This window comes from Mesoplodon mirus, assembly GCF_964341445.2.
Source record: "Mesoplodon mirus genome assembly, chromosome: 7".
Classification (NCBI taxonomy): domain Eukaryota; kingdom Metazoa; phylum Chordata; class Mammalia; order Artiodactyla; family Ziphiidae; genus Mesoplodon; species Mesoplodon mirus.
In genome coordinates this window covers 82,269,271-82,287,852 of record NC_138983.1, presented here as the reverse complement: position 1 = coordinate 82,287,852, position 18,582 = coordinate 82,269,271, and the positions used below count along the sequence as shown (strand labels likewise).

Genomic DNA, 18,582 nt, shown 5'->3' with positions numbered 1-18,582 from the left:
TTATAGCTCTCTCATCAAAGTATTACCTAGGGCTGCCATGTTGCACAACTCCAGGGTCACCATTCACAACGTAGTCCATGTGGATGGCGCCCACTGAAGCTGTGCAGGACAAAACCCGCAGGGCCATCTGCAATGCCCTGAAGCAACCGTTAATTAATCCCATAGAGTCTTGGCACCAGGTGTGGGAAATTGAAGTCCTAGAGTCAGGTGTGCTGCCGTGTTGTGGGTTTTGTTGGTTGTTGCCTTTACTCGTGCTTTCTGAGCTCTGGGAAAGGAGGTGTGGAAACAAGCTGTGCTAGTCACAGTGGCGCCGTTCTTACAAGGCAGCTGAGTAAGGAAACCCACGTCACCCGTATGTATCCATCATGTCTTTCTCTGTTCTGAAATACGGCAAAACGGATGGAAATGGCCAGAATGAAAAAGGAAGCCAGGCGCCACAAATGACGTGCCGAGTTGTTCCATGAGGGGGTTGACAGCTCCTTGGCGGCAGCCCCCATCCCCATGACGGCCTGTGTCTGGCCTTCCCTGTTGCCTGCTCTGCCCTGTTCCCAGTCCAGCCAGACTCTCCCACGTGGCTCCTGGATACTGTCCTCTGTCCCTGCAATGTCATGACGTCCTGTCTTGCGAGAAGAGCGCCCTCTGTCGGCCAATATTCCTTGCTGCTTTAATGGGGAAGCTCTGCAGAACACAATCGAGAAAGCAAGGCCTTTGGAGTTAGATGGACCCAAGTTGAAATGCCAGCTGCAACTGACTTTACCTTTCTGAGCTTCAATTTCCAATTTCTGCCAAGGAGCTACTCATTAATCCCAGGTCCCCTTTCCCCCTTCAGTTGTTTTTATAGAGGTCCCTGGGACCACCCCTATCATGGCATAAACTGAGGCTCAGAGAGTTTCAGCGACTTCCCCAAGGTTAGGCATCAGTCATATAGATCCAGAGACAGGATTAAAAGCCAGCTCTCCTGAGTCTTTTGGAGGCTTTTCCTAATAGCACGAAGCATCGTGGGGCCGTGAGAGCCCAGGCAGGTCCTTCACTGCCCAGCGGTTAAGGAAGGTCTTGCAATTCCCAGTCCAACCTGTAATTTCACACGCTTACAGGGGATGATTCATTATGTGGGTAAAAACGAAAGCCACTGATAATAGAAGAAAATGCATTTTCAGTTACCTGGCTTCCTTGCTTCTTTGGCTCCACTAACTTTTTTTTTGGCTACACCAATGCAGGATCTTAGTTCCTCAACCGGGGATCAAACCTGCACCCCCTGCATTGGAAGCGTGGAGTCTTAACCACTGGACGGCCAGGGAAGTCCCTGGCTCCACTAACTTTTTTTCTTTAATTATTTTATTTATTTAATTTATTTATTTTTGGCTGCGTTGGGTCTTCGTTGATGCGCGCGGTCTTTCTCTAGTTGCGGCGAGCGGGGGCTACCCTTCGTTGCAGTGCTTGGTTTCTCATTGCGGTCGCTTCTCTTGTTGCGGAGCATGGGCTCTAGGTGCGTGGGCTTCAGTAGTTGTGGCACGCGGGCTCAGTAGTTGTGGCTCGCGGGCTCTAGAGCACAGGCTCAGTAGTTGTGGCCCATGGGCTTAGTTGCTCCGCGGCATGTGGGATCTTCCTGGACCAGGGCTCGAATCCCTGTCCCCTGCATTGGCAGGCGGATTCTTAACCACTGTGCGCCCAGGGAAGTCCACCCACTAACTCTTTACCAGGGATATTGCTGCCGTTCCTGGACAAATTCAGTTGCCCCCATTCTTCTTCTATTTTGACGATGGTGATCATACCTGATGGCTAATGTTTTATGCTCATTTATTATGGACCAGGAAGTGTTCCCAGCATGTCACGTGCACTATCTCACGCACTTCTCACAGACTAAGAAATGGCTCTTGGTATCCCTGTGTCTTACAGACAAGGCACAGAAATGACACACTCGTCAGGGTCCCAGAGACGGAGCAGAGCCGGGAGCTGGACCAGAGTCTGTGTGATGCCGGATCCCAAGGTCTTAACCCGGGGTCGGCACGTTATGGCCCAGGGCCAAGTGCGGGCCATCGGCTGTTTCTGTAAAGTTTCCTGGGAACACAGCCGTCCCATTCATTTCAGTATTGCCTGTGTTGTCGGCTACAATGGCAGAGTAAGCTGGGCAGATCCTATGGCCCACAGGGCTGGAAATGCTTACTGTCTGGCTCTACAGAAAACGTTCACCAGCCTCTGCTTGAAACACTATGCAGTACTGCCTCTTTCATTTGACTTGGTTTCTGAAAGAAGAACTTAAAATAGACGGGGGAGCTGGGGAGAAAGAACTCACTCAGATTGAGCCTTACTGTGTGCCAGGAAATGTGCTGGTTAATTGCTTAAGTTTACTGAGGAATAAGAAGAAACAGACAAGCTGGAAAAATAAATTTTGAACAGTCTTTTCAATACCTCTTTAAAAAAGAGCTGGAAATATGTGGTTCTAAGTATACATACACATAGATATGCATTTGCAAATATAGTAATAATATAATTACATTGACATGGATCTGATAAATATACTAGACATTAACATATTATATATACAACAGATGCATATTATAAATTTTACCTGTTTCTTCAACTGGAAAGTTTTCTTTTAAAACTGTGGAATGTTGGGAATTCCCTGGTGGTCCAGTGGTTAGGACTCAGTGCTCTCACTGCTGAGGACCTGGGTTCAGTTCCTGGTCAGGTAACTAAGATCCCACAAGTGCACAGCGAGTCCAAAAAACGAAATAAATGAAACTATGGAATGTCTTCCCTGAGTCACTTTTGAAGCAGAAATTTGGGGTTTGTAGTCTGAAGCCTGCTGTAGCTAGAGAACTATTTATCTATCAAAGTTTCTCTAAGCAGCGTTTTACTACTTGTCTTATGATTGGTTCCTTGGTCTTAAATCATTCTTCTCTGGAGATGCTGCTTTACTTTTATAAGTTGAAAGGTAAATTTGGTGCATGATGACAGTCTGGTGGGTTTTATTTGAGCATGTCATAACCTTTAAAACAACTTTCACTCTGAGTACATAGTGATGCTTATGCTAAAGTCTCAATAAGCATACTGTCCAGGAAATTTGATTGTTTGCAAGTGTCAGAAAACCCACTAAAACTAGCCTAGGCAAAAAAAAAAAAAAAAGCTCATGGAACTGAAAAGGCCAAAAGCTGCAGCTAAGGCCCAGCTGGATCCAGGCGCCCAAATCATGGTCAGGAATCTGACTCCTTCTTCCCTGTTAGCTTCCCAATCTCAGACAGACTCTTGCCTCACCTGTAGGAAAGTGGCCAGCAGCAGCCCCAGCACCCTACAAAGTAGCAGTTCCAGGGAAAGAGCCAGCATCTTCATTGACAGTGGCTTGGATCACGTGGCTTCCCCTGAACCAATCACTGAGGCCAGGGGCCAGGAATGCTCTGATTGGCCAGGCCTGGGTTATGGTCTCACCCCTGGGGTGGAAGGGTCAGAGTTCTATGGACTCAGGATTGTCAGGGAAAGGGTGTCTTCCCTGCAAAAAAATTAAGGTGCCCATCCAGAAGATGGAAGAAATGGATGCGGGGGAGGCAAAAACAAAGAAGATGTCCATGACATTAGGAAGCATTCTTATTGCCTAAGTGGAGCCTTCCTAACGGGATTTGCCACCAGGGATCTGGGGGGAGGAAAATGATGAATAATCCACTTTTCCATTGGAAAAGTCCCAGGCCAGTCTCCAAGGAAGTAGAGTTGCTCATTTCTCTCCTGTGGTGAACAGGTGTGATGAGAAGCTCAGAGTCGGGGCCTTAGTTGTCCATCCCCAAGAAGGGTGGTGTTTCCATATTCCTGGGACCTCTGAATAGGGCCCGTTGTTGAGGAGGATGTGGCTTTACTGTACCGGGAGTTGAGAAGCCGGCAACTGAGTGAATGACCAGAGAGTATGGTGCCCTTCAGAACAAAGCCTCTTTCTGGTCAAGCTTTGTCATCTCCTACCTGACCTTGTAGGATTTCCTCTACCCTGTGCTCTTACAGGTCCCGTGGGGACTTACTTATGTGATGAGAACTCCTGAGGCTGGGTGTTTTATATCAAAGGCGATTTCCCGAGACCAGTGAAGTGGAGGGCACGGGGCAGCAGACAGCCTCAGGCTCGGCCTCCGCAGCAGAAACTCACACAAAAGGACCCCTGAGGCTGTGTTATCACCAGATGTCTACAGGCGATGCAGATGACATCGGGGGAGGTGGAGACGGGAGCGCGGGCTGAACCCTTAGCATCCTGCTGAGACAGAACCCGTACCCGGCCAGGAACCGGGCCGTGTCCTGCTTCCTCTGGCAGACCACACCCTTTGTTACCAAATCAGAACCACGTTGCTCCTTCTCTGAACTTAGTTGATGATCATTCATTCATTCATTCATTCATTCCGTCTCTCTATCTGGCAAGACCCAATTGAAGCAGGCCAAGTCTAGGGGTAGCAAAAGCTATTTGCAAAAATCCGGCTGTTTTCTCATTAGATTCTATTTCCCATTTTATGGACTGACCAGGAAGCTGATTAGAACTTGAAAGGAAAGGAAAAACCGTAAGGTTGAAGATTTACAAGAAAATGGGAAAATTAGATGGGCCAGATCTCCTTTAACACAGCTGGGAAAAACCCAAACGAATGGCTTTTCTGAACAGCTCAAAGGGACTTAATTCTCTTAAGTTCCAAAACCTAAAAATAATGTATAACTTGGCGGTTCTGTGTTCTAAATGTATAACCCTGATTTCTCACACTGAAACCCCATACATGATTTACCCTTTTCTTGGGGACATAGAATTATTATCCGTCTCTGAGTTATGGTGACATCCCGGGACTTGTTGAGATAAAGGCCATTTGTCCTGGCACCATGTAGCCCCCTCTCCTGGCTTCTGAGTTCTACTGGCCATGTTTTCTAGTCTCCATTCTGTCTTTCCAGGTCCATGGCTCCTCCATGCTGCGGTCAGTGTGCCTGCTCGCCACCATCACCCCTACCCCCCAGGCCCTTCCATACTGTGGGAATTAAGCTCCACATCTATGTATGTTAAATTCTTCTGTAAGGAAGCCGGTCTCTTCTCCCTCCTTTATGTATTTACTCACTAATGTATCTATGTCAGTATGGATCCATGTATACTGATTTTACACTTTGAATTATAATCCAATACTCATTAACTTGTTCATCGCTCAAATTCTTCCAGCCTTGGCCACTGGGAGCTCTTTCAGATTGCTTGCTGTGTCCTTGAGCATCTCCCCACCTTTTCGTTTTGGGCACTTCCTTACTCTCTGCTGTTACAAGATGCGCCAGGCTTAGCATGTGTTTTCCCCATCCCAGCCCCAGAATCAAAGTGCTTTTTATTTACACTCCATTTGCCAACTGTTCAGCTCAGTCAGCGAACACCTACCATGAGTAGCAGGCACTCTGCTGGGTGCCAGCACAGCCAGCAATTGGCTGGTAAATATTTAATGACCAGCTCTCTGGAAAAAGTAAAGTACATGGATGCATAGCATAAGGTTTACTGATATAAAGAATGTGTAGCACAGTCTATCCATGTAACAAAATATACAGTACTCTTTCTTGTAAATTCTATATAACCAGCTAAGTCTCACAGCATGCTTTCATTGACTTTAGGTGAACTCTTGTATCCATAGCCAATTTCTCATTGCAGTTGACGAATGAGAGAGTTCCCAACCTGAGCACTCGTGGGTATTTTTGGATATTTTGGATTTATGAATAATACAAGTGAAAAAAGAAAGACGTTAGAACTTCACATGTTCATCAGTGACATGAGTGACTTTGTTGCTGCATCAGATAATAATTTTTAAATACTGGAAGAACGTTTCCCCAATTTTTTGCTCTATTCATAACATAATGGCTAAGACACAACATGCTTTGGTATAATCTGCATTGTTAACATTTTCTCCATTACTGTCTTAAGTCTAGGCAATCAACAAAACAAACAAACAAACAAAATCAAGCTCTATATGAACCACCATTATTAAACCTATTTATAAAACTTTTTAAAAACCAAGCCCTCATTTATAACATTTCCTGATTTCTATGGTGTAATACGCCCTCCACGGTCAATTTCAAGCTCCCAATGACACATCCCTGAATACAGAGCAGGAAAGAGGTGTGGTAAACACATTACTATGTAACATTTCCAACAGAAACATATAGTAGAGTGAAATAACCTCAAGAGCATAGGTAATAATAAAATAGAGTAAAATAATTAGGAAGCGGTGAGTTTTAAGTTTGTATACCAATTGTTTCTGATATAATTTAATTGTAAACTTATGTAAGTTAATTCTTATTAATGGCTGTGTTCATCAAGCAGTTGGCAAAATTCCTGGACATTTAACAATCAGTTCTCGTGGGCGGGTACCAGCTGGCCCCAGCACTCCTCTGGTACAGCAGTAAACATACCACAGGTCTTCCCGGATGGAGGCTGGGGTCCTCTGAGCTGCTTCCAGGGCGTGGCATGTACCAGAAAGAATAACACTTCCATAAGACAGTTGTCAGTGTTCCTAGAAAATCCCATTTCTAAGTAGCCCATGCGATGTCTTGTGTTTTTTCACACCATCTAATGTTCATTTCCTTTTTTTAACTTGGAAAATATCCTATCATTCACTAACCAATCATCTAAGATCCGTTTGTGAGTATGGAAAGCAGGTAATAAATCATGACTTCGAGTAACCTAGAAGTCCTAAGAGCACAGGTATTGGAGTCAAATTGTGTCACCACTTCCTGGCCGTGAGACGTTGGGCAAGTCATTTAACCTCTCTGAGCTTCAGTTTCTTAATCCACACAATGAGGGGTAAAATGCCTCCTGAAAGGTTATTCTGGAGATCAGATGAGACGACATGCATTAAGTGCCCAGCACAGTCTGTGGCACATCTGTGGCTTCTCTACACAGTGGCTCATAGCCGTTGTATTGTCCACAATTACTTACAAATGGCAGAGCACATAACAAGCTCTCCAAGGGCAAGGTCTAAGTTTCCACCTTCTCTGCAGGCTCCAGGGCTTCCTGGCAGAATTCATGTGTACTGTAGGCACTCGATGTGCAAACTACTTCGAATGTTTTTTAGTGTGTCCCGTTCAACTTACACTCTTTTCACGGTTAGAAGCAGATATTGGGGAGATAACACAAAGAACAAATAGATAATTTGAAAGAAAATGGATAGTGACTTCTTGAGTAAATCATTGATCTGTGTTTATTAAAGCTAATATAAATTCAGCCGTGGATGTGGTCATGGTTAATCCAGGTGGTTGACAACCTGCTTTTTTTTTTTTTTTCGGTACACGGGCCTCTCACTGTTGTGGCCTCTCCCGTTGCGGAGCACAGGCTCCTGATGCGCAGGTTCAGTGGCCATGTCTCACGGGCCTAGCCGCTCTGTGGCATGTGGGATCTTCCCGGACCGGGGCACGAACCCGTGTTCCCTACATCGGCAGGCGGACTCTCAACCACTGCACCACCAGGGAAGCCCCAACCTGCTATTTTAAAGGTAGTATGGAAAAGAAATCAGGACTATCACATATGCTACCTCAAAAACAAAACAAAAAACCCAACCATGGCAACATACCTTATGGTCAGAGAACAGACACAAAGAAAGAGAAAAGGCATTAGCGTGTATTTTTAAACTAAAGTTTCTAAAAACAGACTTGAAGACTTCCCTGATGACACAGTGGATAAGAATCCACCTGCCAGTGCAGGGGACACAGGTTCGAGCCCTGGTCTGGGAAGATCCCACATGTCGTGGAGGAACTAAGCCCATGCGCCACAACTACTGAGCCTGCGCTCTAGAGCCCACGTGCCACAACTGCTGAGCCCATGTGCCCCAGCTACTGCAGCCCATGCGCCTAGAGCCCACACTCCGAAACAAGAGAAGCCACCACAAGGAGAAGCCTGCGCACCACAACAAGAGTAGCCCCCCGCTCGCCACAACTAAAGAAACCCTGCACGTAGCAACGAAAACCCAACACAGACAAAAATAAATAGAATTAAATCTAAAATAAATAAATAATAAAAACAAACTTGTTGATAACTGACCTTGACCCCATGCTTCCTGTACAGCCCTGAGCTGGCTTTTAATGTGAGTCTTCTTCTTATGTTTGCTTTTCTCCCTGCCTGTTTCGTTGTAGTTACCAGCAGCAATTTCTGAGAAAACCTTGACCTTCCCTTTGATAAAGCAAGCCGGGAAACTAGAGAAAACCAACTTTAACCATCCAACTAAAGCTACCCTCAACCAACACGCTTCAGAGGAAAAAAAAAAAAAAAAACTTTATTTTTAAATTTTATACCCGAAGAGCTTGGAGTCTCTGCTGCCTTTATACATCTTTGGCTCCTTCCCACTAGGGGCCCTATCGTTCAGGCTCTGTGTGCTGCAAGCAACAGAAACCAGCTCTAGCCAGCCTCAGGGATGGAGCACTTCAGGGTAGCACCCCAGCCAGGGCTCAAAACCAGCTTCCTTATTTTCCCCACCATGTTCACAGCAGCATAGTTAAAATAGCCAAGAGGTAGAAACCACACAAGTGCCCATGACGCTTAATGGATAAACAGAATACACTCTAAACTGTATGGTGGAATATTATTTAGCCTTAAAAATGAAGGAAGGGCTTCCCTGGTGGTGCAGTGGTTGAGAGTCCGCCTGCCGATGCAGGGGACACGGGTTCATGCCCCAGTCCGGGAGGATCCCACATGCCGCGCAGCGGCTGGGCCCGTGAGCCATGGCTGCTGAGCCTGCGCGTCCGGAGCCTGTGCTCCACAACGAGAGAGGCCACAGCAGTGAGAGGCCCGCCTACCACACACACACAAAAATAATAAAATAAAAGAAGGAAATTCTGACATGTTACAACATGGATGAACCTTGAGGGCATTATGCTAAGTGAAATACGCCAGTCACAAAAAGACAGGTACTATGTGATTTCACTTATTTGAGGTACTTGGTACTTAGAGTAGTCCAATTCATAGAGACAGAATGTTGGTCACCACGGGCTGGGTGGCGGAGGGAATGGGGAGTTGTTGTCTAATGGTTAATAGAGTTTACGTTTTGCAAGACGAAAAAGTTCTGGAGATCCATCTCACAGAAATGTGACTATACTTAACACCACTGAACTGTATACTTTAAAATGGCTAAGATGATAAATTTTATGTTGCAGGTTATTTACCACAATTTGAAAAATAAATAAACAGCTTCCCTCTCTCCATGTCTGGGCTCCACTCCCTCATGCTGGCTGCATTCTGAAGTCCCACCAGGTCACTCCAGATCCTGGTGTCCAGCCAAGTCTTCTTGGTTCTCCTTGGCTCTGATTGGATCACTTGCCCCACCACTGAACCAATCAGTATGTCCAAGGAGTGTGATTGGTTGATTGCTTAGCCACACCCACAGCAATAGGCGGACAGATTAGAAGGGAGATTCCTGGAATTTCCAGAAGAGCCAGGTGGGTTGCGGCCTGTCCACTACGGCAGTGAACCATTTGAGGCATGAGATATGAGCACTCCCTTTAGCACCCTGGCAGTTAGTGGGCAGTGAGGCACATCTACCTGAGCATCCCAGCACAAAAGGGAATTCCTCCACACTACCCGTGGTCTCTCGATTTGTTTTCTATCAGGCGGGGGTAAAACATATTCAAATTTCCCCCTTCCCACCTTCAGCCCTTTCATTCGATAAATCTTTATTAAATCGATGAGGAAAGGTTGTAGGAATGATTGAGGCAAGACAGCCCCAGAGGAGAGGACGGGAAGGGATCGGATGGATGGAGAAGTGAGTGCAAGGCAGGAGCAGGACACCTCAGCTTCTGAAAGGAGAGAAAGGAAGAAAGCTTAGGTGGAGACCGAGGTGCCCACAGTGGAGAGAAATTCGAATCTTCACATAAGGTAACAGAGTTCTGGAACACTGCCAAGTCCGTTCCTGAAACAGGTTTCAACGGGGTCAGTGTCATCATAAATGCTGGGCCAGGTGTCACCAGGCAACTGGAGTTTGATTTTCCCGAACAGTGTTCTCCCTGACTCCAAAAAAGTCTTCAGGGGAATTCACCGGATTCTTGACTTGGCTGGGAAAGACTGTAGCTAAAAGACTGGTTTGGGAACCTGAGTGAGTGGAGAACCTTCCTCTTGAATACAATCCAGCTGGAGCTATAGGAAGTTCTGTCTGCCAGTGCTCCTATTTCGGAAGCATTCTGTCCTGTTTCTCATTATGTGTCTGCAGTCTGCAGAAAGAGAAACGTGACCGCCACAGGCGGCAAACCTTTGAACTTAGCTTCTTCCTTGAAAAGTGTGTTTTTTTCTGCCAAGAGACTGGGGGCGGGGCAGAGAAGGGAGAGAGAGACAGAGAGGGAAAGAGCTTTCCAGAACCCCAGTCCCACCACCCTCTCCACCACCACCTGAGCTTGGTGAAGTCCTTAACCTCTCCAAGCCTCATTTGTAAGCTAGGAATAAGGAGAGCTCCTCCCCTTCAGGGCTATCGCGAGAAATCGGTGAGTAATTACAGTAAATGGTAGCATTCACGATGTCACGGTTTAACCACTAGGCTCGGGGAGGGACGGCCACAACAGCATTAACCAAGACAAAGCCAGGTGTCAGCACCTCTCAGCATTTGCTTCTCCCGGTGTAGATGGATTTTGATGTGCTCTCTAATGAAAGTAGCTACAGACATCTTCCGCCGGGTCAGATGAAAAAAGGTTCCCTCGATAGATATTTATGGAGCGTCTGCCAAGAATCAGATGTGGCAGATGTTGAGGATCACAGGCTAATGAGCCAGCTGGGTTTCGAGCCAGTTGGGGTGCCTGCCACCCCAGAGCTCTCGGCTTCGGGGAACAGGTGGAATGGGAGTGCCAGGGAGACACACAGTGTGGATGTGTGTGTCCTGGAGAGCTGGGCTTGAATCTCGGAGATGTGTTCATTCATTCTTTCAACCAGTATTTAAGGACCTACTGTGTATGTGCCAAGGGTTTATTCTAGGAGCTGAGGATACGGTGCTGAGCAAGGTAGACAAAAAGCTGTCAGCCTCTCAGAGCTCAGAGGTGGCGTTGTACCAGCTCAGACGCTCACTGCCAAATCTGTGATCCTGGGAAAGTCACTATGTCTTGCTCAGCCTCGGGCTCATCACAGAGCATCAGGGGTATTAAATGAGGTAATGCATGTGAATCTCTTGACTGGGTGCCTGGCACGAAGGCTGCACCCAATAAATGGTGGTGTGATAGTGTGCAAGGTGACCCATGGTGGGGACCGCCATCCCAAATTTGGGGAGAGTCTGGGAGGGATTCTTGGGAGAAGTGACTTATACGCCGAAATCTAGGGCAGCAATTAGGTCGCCAGGACAGAACAGTGAAGACCACCCCAGCTGCTCGTAACCTCCCCTGACCCTCTTGTCTGCCCCTGCAGGTCTCCTTCCCATGGGTGAGGGCCCCAGCACCTTGGCCAAGGCCACAGCCACCTTGGGCCACCCAGCAACTGAACCAGTCACCCTCACCAACACAGACCCCCTTCTACCCGGGCATCTGGACAGCGCCAGTGCAGAGGAGCTGGTCGCAGGGGTCCCCCGAGCCCCCCATGGTCCCACCAGCCTCCCACAGGCGGCCCGTGAGTGCCAGCAAGAAGATGTTCTCCTTCGGGGTGGACAGAGCCGCCCACAGCGTTCCCATCATCAGGCAAGGTACTCATGGGTGCTTCCTTGGCGGCTTAGGGGAGGGGCTTTTGCTAGGAGGATGGGTCTCAGTTTCTGCTTTCCCCTTTTTTTAAAAATTTTTATTGAGGTGCAGTTGATTTACAGTGTTGTGTTAGTTTCAGGTATGCAGCACACTGAATCTGTTCAACATATACATGTATCCACTCTTTTTTAGATTCTTTTCCCATATAGACCATTACAGAGTATTGAGGAGAGTTCCCTGTGCTATCCAGTAGGTCCTTCTTAGTTATCTCTTTTATGTATAGTATTGTGTATGTCAATCCCTCTCTTCCAATTTATCCCTCCCCCCTCTCATTCCCGGTAACCATAAGTTTATTTTCTACATCTGTAACTCTATCTCTGTTTTGTAGATAAGTTCATTTGTACCTTTTTTTAGATTCCACATATAAGCAATATGGTATGATATTTGTCTTTCTCTGGCTTTTGCTTATGTTCTCTGGTTCTGAAGTAGAACATAATCAAATGTGAAAAAATTGGGATAAGCAGAAAGTTAGAAAACAGTAAAAGATAAGCTGTCACCCTTATCACCAGAATTCTCCCTGTTGACTTTTTGGTACAAACTCCTCCAAGACTGTGCTCTGCCCATCTGCACACGTCAGTACCTCTGTGGTGAGTGTGTGTGTGTGTTTGTGTGTGTGTGTGTTTGTACATATATATGAATATATATGAATGTGTATCAGAATCTAAATTTATATACTTCGACTCAGATGTACAGACATATTGGTAACTGAAATCCCTCTTGCCTTAGGAGGTTTTTAAATATTTTATTACCATTTCACAGGTAAGAGGAGACTGAGGCTTATGGAGAAAATTACTTCTCCGGAGGTTATGTATTCAATCTAATCTAAAATAACGCTTTTCAGTCAAATTTAAGGCTGGTTATCTCAGTGACTGTCACTCACAGCCTGGTCACTTTGGGGACACACAGCCATCAGGGTTTCCTTCTCCCCCCTCCCCCCCAGAAGGCCTCATGGCATTTGGGGAGGAGACTTCCTGTCTGTCACCATCCTCTTGGCCTTGCCAGGCTTACTGGCAGAGTAGCTGGGTCGACTTAGTCCCTGGCATGATTCCCAGGTTTCTTCTGTGGCCACTGGTGTGAAGGTCCCATTCTCTGTTTTCTGTGTCCCAGCCCCAGACCCCTCTGAGTCCCCAGGTCTCTCGATGCCTCCACACCCTTCCCTGGTCTCACTCAGGACCACTCACCTAGTCACTTCCCTCAGCCATTCAAATAATAGTTATTATTCTGAAATAAACAGACTAAGGAGCAAATGAAATGTATCTCTGCAGTTTACATCATCATCATCATCTAAGGAACGCTCATGTACCAACCACCCAAGTTAAGAAATTACTCAGCCATTTCCCCCCAGCATTTTTTTTTAAATTTAATTTTATTTATTTCTTTATTTATGGCTGTGTTGGGTCTTCACTTCTGTGCGAGGGCTTTCTCCAGCTGCGGCGAGCAGGGGCCACTCTTCATCGCGGTGTGCGGGCCTCTCACCATCGCGGCCTCTCTTGTTGCGGAGCACAAGTTCCAGCCGCGCAGGCTCAGTAGTTGTGGCTCACGGGTCCAGCTGCTCCGTGGCATGTGGGATCTTCCCACACCAGGGTTTGAACCCGTGTCCCCTGCATTGGCAGGCAGACTCTCAACCACTGCACCACCAGGGAAGCCCCCCGCCCAGCATTTTAATGTGAAAACTTTCAAACATACAGCAAAGCAAAAAGAATTTTACAGAGACAGCTCTCCTCCTAATTCTACTGCTAACACTTTGCTGTACTCTTTATTACATTTCTGTCTACCCATCCTTCTTGTCCTGCATTAATCCATCTTAATTTTTGGATGCATTTCAAAATAAATAGCACACATCTGTAGTCCTCCCCCTAAATGTTTTAGCACATACACCATTAACTAGAACTCAACATTTTTTGTCTCCTTCATGTAAAATGAACACACAATGTGTATTAGTTATCATGACTGCATAATGAATTCTCCCCAAACGTAGCAGCCTAAAGCAAAATCAAACATGTGTTATCATCTATACGGTTTCTGTGGGGTCAGGAATTTGGCAGCAGCTTAGCAGGACGGCTGTGGCTCAGGGTCCCTTGTAAGGCTGCAGTCATCTGAAGGCTTGACCTGGGCCAGAGGATCCACTTCGAACACGGCTGCTCACATGGGTGTCAGCAGGAGGCCCCGGTTCCTCACCACATGGGCCTCCCCAGAGAGTGGCTCGAGCGTTCTCATGACAAGGCAGCTGCTCCTCCTGAGCAAGTGATCCTGGAGGACAAGATGGAAATGGCAACATCTCTTGTGACTAAGCCTCAGAAGTCATGCTCTGTCATTGCTGCAATATCCTGCTGGTTACACAGGGCGTCACCCTCCAGTGTGGGAGAAGACTACACACGGGCCTGAAGACCAGGAGGCGGGGATTATCAGCAGTCATCTTGGAGGCCGGCTACCACAGCCTGCCCTCGGGTCCTCAATGATTCACACTCCTCCTCCTCTCTCCCGAGGCCCCCCAAAATCTCACCCCAGTAACAGCATCGGCTCAAATTCCAGAATCTCGTCTAAATCAAGTCCAGGTACAGATGGGGCTCATGGGTGTAGTACGTTACGTTCAGCTCATCAAGTACTACTTCCAGAAATCTGAAGACCTCTGAACAAAGGGTCTGTCCCTCACACACCCAGCACATATTGGTGGGACAGACATAGCATCACTGCTACATACACTCCTCTTGTTCCAAAAGAAGAAAAACAGGAAACACACAGGAGTCCCTGGCCCAAAGCAGTTCTGAAGTCCAGCTGGGAAAATATCGGCAGTTCCTTGACTGGGCTTCAGTCCAACTCTTGCCCAGAAATGACTTTCCAGGGCTCTTGGCTCTGCCCCTGGTCCCTGAGTTCTGCCTTCGGAGTCATCCTCCCTTTCCTATGAAAGGTGTCCCATGGATGTGGCTGCATAGTTTTATAGCCTGCTTCCTGCCTGTAGAAGCTTGGGGGTCCAGACGCTTCTTTTACTTTTGTGGGTCTCTGTCAGTCTGAGTTGGCAGTGCTTCTTATTGGGGTTCATCCTATTAGGCAAAACCCACGCCCACAGACTTTTTTGTCACAAGCCCTTCCACCATGGGCTTCTGCAAAGACTGACAAAGGACAGAAGCTTCTTAGAAGCCTAGTTCTTTGACCGAACGGTTCTCTTGGACACTGCCCTGGACCTGTATTCTTAACAAAGGATTTTACAACCACACCCTCAGCTTCTTCTTTAGACTGTGTTTTCTTGAGAGCGCCCTTGATTTGATCTTTGCCCAGAACCTGTTTCTTACATTTCATTTGCCACCTGGAGAGGCAGGGAATTTTCAAGCCCAGAGCATTGCCCTGGTTTAACAGCCCTTCCTTTAACTGTCTCTCCCCCTCACATTTCACTATAAGTAGCAAGAAGTAACCAGGCAGCACCTTCCAAGACTCTGTCTGGGACTCTCTTTAGCTTGACCACTCAGCCTCATCACAAACATTTTCTACCTTCCTCATGACCACAGGCAACGTGTTAGGAAACCTTCTGCCACCACCTAACAAGGATCCCTTAACCCCAGTAACATTTTCCTCACTTTCCTGGAACCCTTCCCTCACTGCCTCCTCAAAGGCCATTGGGCTTCTACTAAGACTATTGAGGCTTTCTCAAAGACTCTTGGCCAAAGTCCTCCAGCTTCTGGCCACTGTTCCATCCCAAACCACTCCACATCGTAGGGTTTTTGTTAAATTTTGCACCACTCCTGGTGCCCAAACCTGTATTTGCTACTTATTGTTGCATAACAAATTACTGCAGGATGTAATGGCCTAAAACAACAGTAAACATTTATTATCTCATAGCTTCTCTGAGTCAGGAAGTTGGGAATGGCTTAGCTGGGGGATTCTTGCTCAGGATTCTTCATCAGGTTGCAGTAATGGTGGTGGCTGGGCCGTGGTCCTCTGGAGGCTTGTCTGGGGCTGGAGGACCCACCTCTAGGATGGGTCACTCCCATGGCTTTTGGTAAGAGGCCTCAGTTCTTCACTAAGTGCACCTCTCCATACGTTGCTTGAGCATCCTCAAGCTGCCAGCTCCTCCAGACAAGTGGTCCTAGAGAGTGAGGCAGAAGCTGCAATGTCTTTTAGGATCTAACCTCAGGAATCAAACTGTGTCATTTCTGCAATATCCTTGGTTACATAGAGAAGCTTTGTTACGGACTGAATTGCATTCCCCCAAAATGCATATGCTGAGGCCTCAATCCCAATATCGCAGAATGTGACCATATTTGGAGATAGTGTATTGAAATAGATGAGTAAGTTAAAATGAGATGATTGGGTGGGCCCTAATCCAAGGGCTGGTGTCCTTGTAAGAAGAGAGAGAGAGACGCCAGGGATGCACGTGCACAGAGAAAAGGGCATGTGAGGACACAGCAGGAAGGTGGCCGTCTGCAAGCCAAGGAGAGAGGCCTAACCCTGCCCACACCTTGATCTTGGACTTCCAGCCTCCAGAACTGTGAGAAAATGAATTTCTTTTGTTAAGACCTCCTGTGGTGTTTTGTTATGGCAGCCCCAGCTAACTAATATAAAGTCCATCCAGTATTGGAGAGGATGATGCAAGGGTCTGAATACCAGGAGACAAGAATCAGTGGGGCCATCTTGGAGACTGGCTACCACACCATGAAAGGTGTAGATCTTGAGTGTGCTCATTGAGTTTTGGCGGTCGTGTACACTTATGTAACCCAAACTCCTATCAAGATATAGAACATTACCATCACCCCAGAAAGTTCCCTCGTGTCCCTGCCCAGTCAATTCCCAGCCCCAGGCCCCAGAGCACCCACTCTTCTGAATTCTCTTCCCGCCATGGATTAGATATTCCTGTTCTAGAATCTCAAGTACACAGAACCATGTAGTACATGTTCCTTTGTGGAAGGCTTTTTTCACTCAGCATAGTATTTCTGAGATTCATTCATTTTGTTGTATGCATCATGTTCTGTCTTATGAACATATATACAGGGTTTTTGGGGTTTTTTTTTAATGTGTCCTTTGGACACATGGCACATGGGCTGTTTCTTTTCTTTTTTTCACTCCGCCATTTAAATTTTTCCACTGTAATCACCGGTTTCTCCAGTGCCATGTTGAACTTGGGGCTTCTCTAAAGGACTTGCATTCCCCCTGGAGAAATGAAGGATGAGTCCTATGGCTTAGAGTCCTTCACATCTACCTGGGCTCTATCTCCTCAGCCTCTCAGCCAGGTCTCATGTTTCCAAACGTTTGTCCTCATTCCCCTGACACTCTCCCCATCCTCAGAAAAGGACTTTCATCTTCCTGTGTCATGGGGAGTTCCTTTGTGTCTGGGCCTCTCTACTCCACGCTTTAGAGAAAACTCTGTGCTCCAGTCCTCCACGCTGTCTCTTGACAGAAAACACCTCTTTTTAAGGGTTCCGAGAAAGCTCTTTCCTCTCTTAGCAAAGCTGGGCTCTTCCAATTAAATTGGTTTACTGTTAGACTGTCACCTTGCTTTAGACTTGAAAAATTCTATTTGAAAACCCAAAGCCAAGGATTTATTTACTGCAGATCAGGTCAGGGTTTCTCAATCTTGGCACAGTGACAGGTGGGTCGCATAACTCCTTGTTGAAGGATCTGTCCTGTCCACTGTAGAGTGTTTAGCAGCATCCCTGACTCCTACCCACCAGAGATACCAGTAGCAACACCACCACCACCCCTAACTGTGGTTCTCAAAAATGTCTCCAGACATTGTCAAAAATGAAAACGTCATTTTGCCTGGGGGAAAACTCACCCTGTTCTACTTAATACTCATCCTTCCTTTACCACAAGGCAATAAAACGTCAGCTCCAAGGCCAAATCTTAATGGCAAGAGCTCATGGGAGGTGGGGAAGAATTACTGAGAAAAGAAAATATGTGGAGTGACTTATTAAAATAGCATCTTGATTCATATATATATATATATTTTTTTCCCAATAATGGGATCATATGAACCTAACATAGGTACCCTTTTTTTTTCTTTTTTTGGCCGTGCCGCTCAGCTTGCAGGATCTTTGTTCCCCAGCCAGGGATGGAACCTGTGCCCCCTGCAGTGGAAGCACAGAATCCTAATCACTGGACTGCCAAGGAATTCCCTACCTGATTTTTAAAATTCAATAATATGTCATAAACATCTTCCCACTTCAATACATTGACTACATAGTGGTTAAAAGCATAGGCTCTGAATCCAACAAACTTAGGTTCATCCCTTGACTCTACCACTTACCAGCTGTGTGTCCTTGAGCAGGTGACTTGACGTCTCTGTGCCTCATATCTCTCACGTATAAAATGGAGATGGGAATAATAATGCCTATCTCACTGGGTTGTTATGAAGACGAAATCGTATCCTGCCTGTAAGTGCTGAGCACAGCGCCTGGTGCACAGCGAACATTCAGTAAATATTAAAATATTTAATATTTTAATATTTAAATTTTAAATTTTACAATCTTAATAATTTAAATATTTTAAAATTTTAATATTTAAATTTTAAATATTAAAATTTAAAAATTAAGTTATTACCTAACCATGATTGTTATTTAACTTTTATTTACAACTTACAATGTCTGAAAGACACAGTTAAGGTGCACACATACTGCCCCTGCTGCAGACTGGTGATTATTGGAGCGCACCAGGACAGCTGGGGGTTGTTAAAATATTAAAGTAACTCCCCTGCCATTTGGCCAACAGCTCATGCCCGAAAATTCTTAAAGTGCCTGCGTCCCCATATCCACCATCCCACCACCCCAGCCCTCCCGACTCTCCCTGGGGCTTCTCCCCACTGGGACCTCCGAAGGATCCAGCATCTAGAGTTAAGCCGGTTTGGTCATACATGGCCCTTAGGTTCTTTTTGATAAATAACAGTAGCCGGTAAAGAAGTTTGGGGCAGGTGAGGGGTAACTG

At 46.4% G+C, this 18,582-nt stretch overlaps 1 protein-coding gene across 1 annotated transcript in view; it reads left to right on the top strand.

The window, feature by feature from the left end:
* LOC309808833 (forkhead-associated domain-containing protein 1-like) overlaps positions 1–18,582 on the top strand; it is a gene marked incomplete at both ends in the record, with an annotated part of 80,142 nt that overhangs the window by 25,007 nt on the left and 36,553 nt on the right. The window contains one exon of the mRNA XM_082629406.1: positions 11,345–11,615. Within this exon, the coding sequence (XP_082485532.1) occupies positions 11,345–11,615 (271 nt within the window). The remainder of the gene's footprint in view (positions 1–11,344; positions 11,616–18,582) is intronic.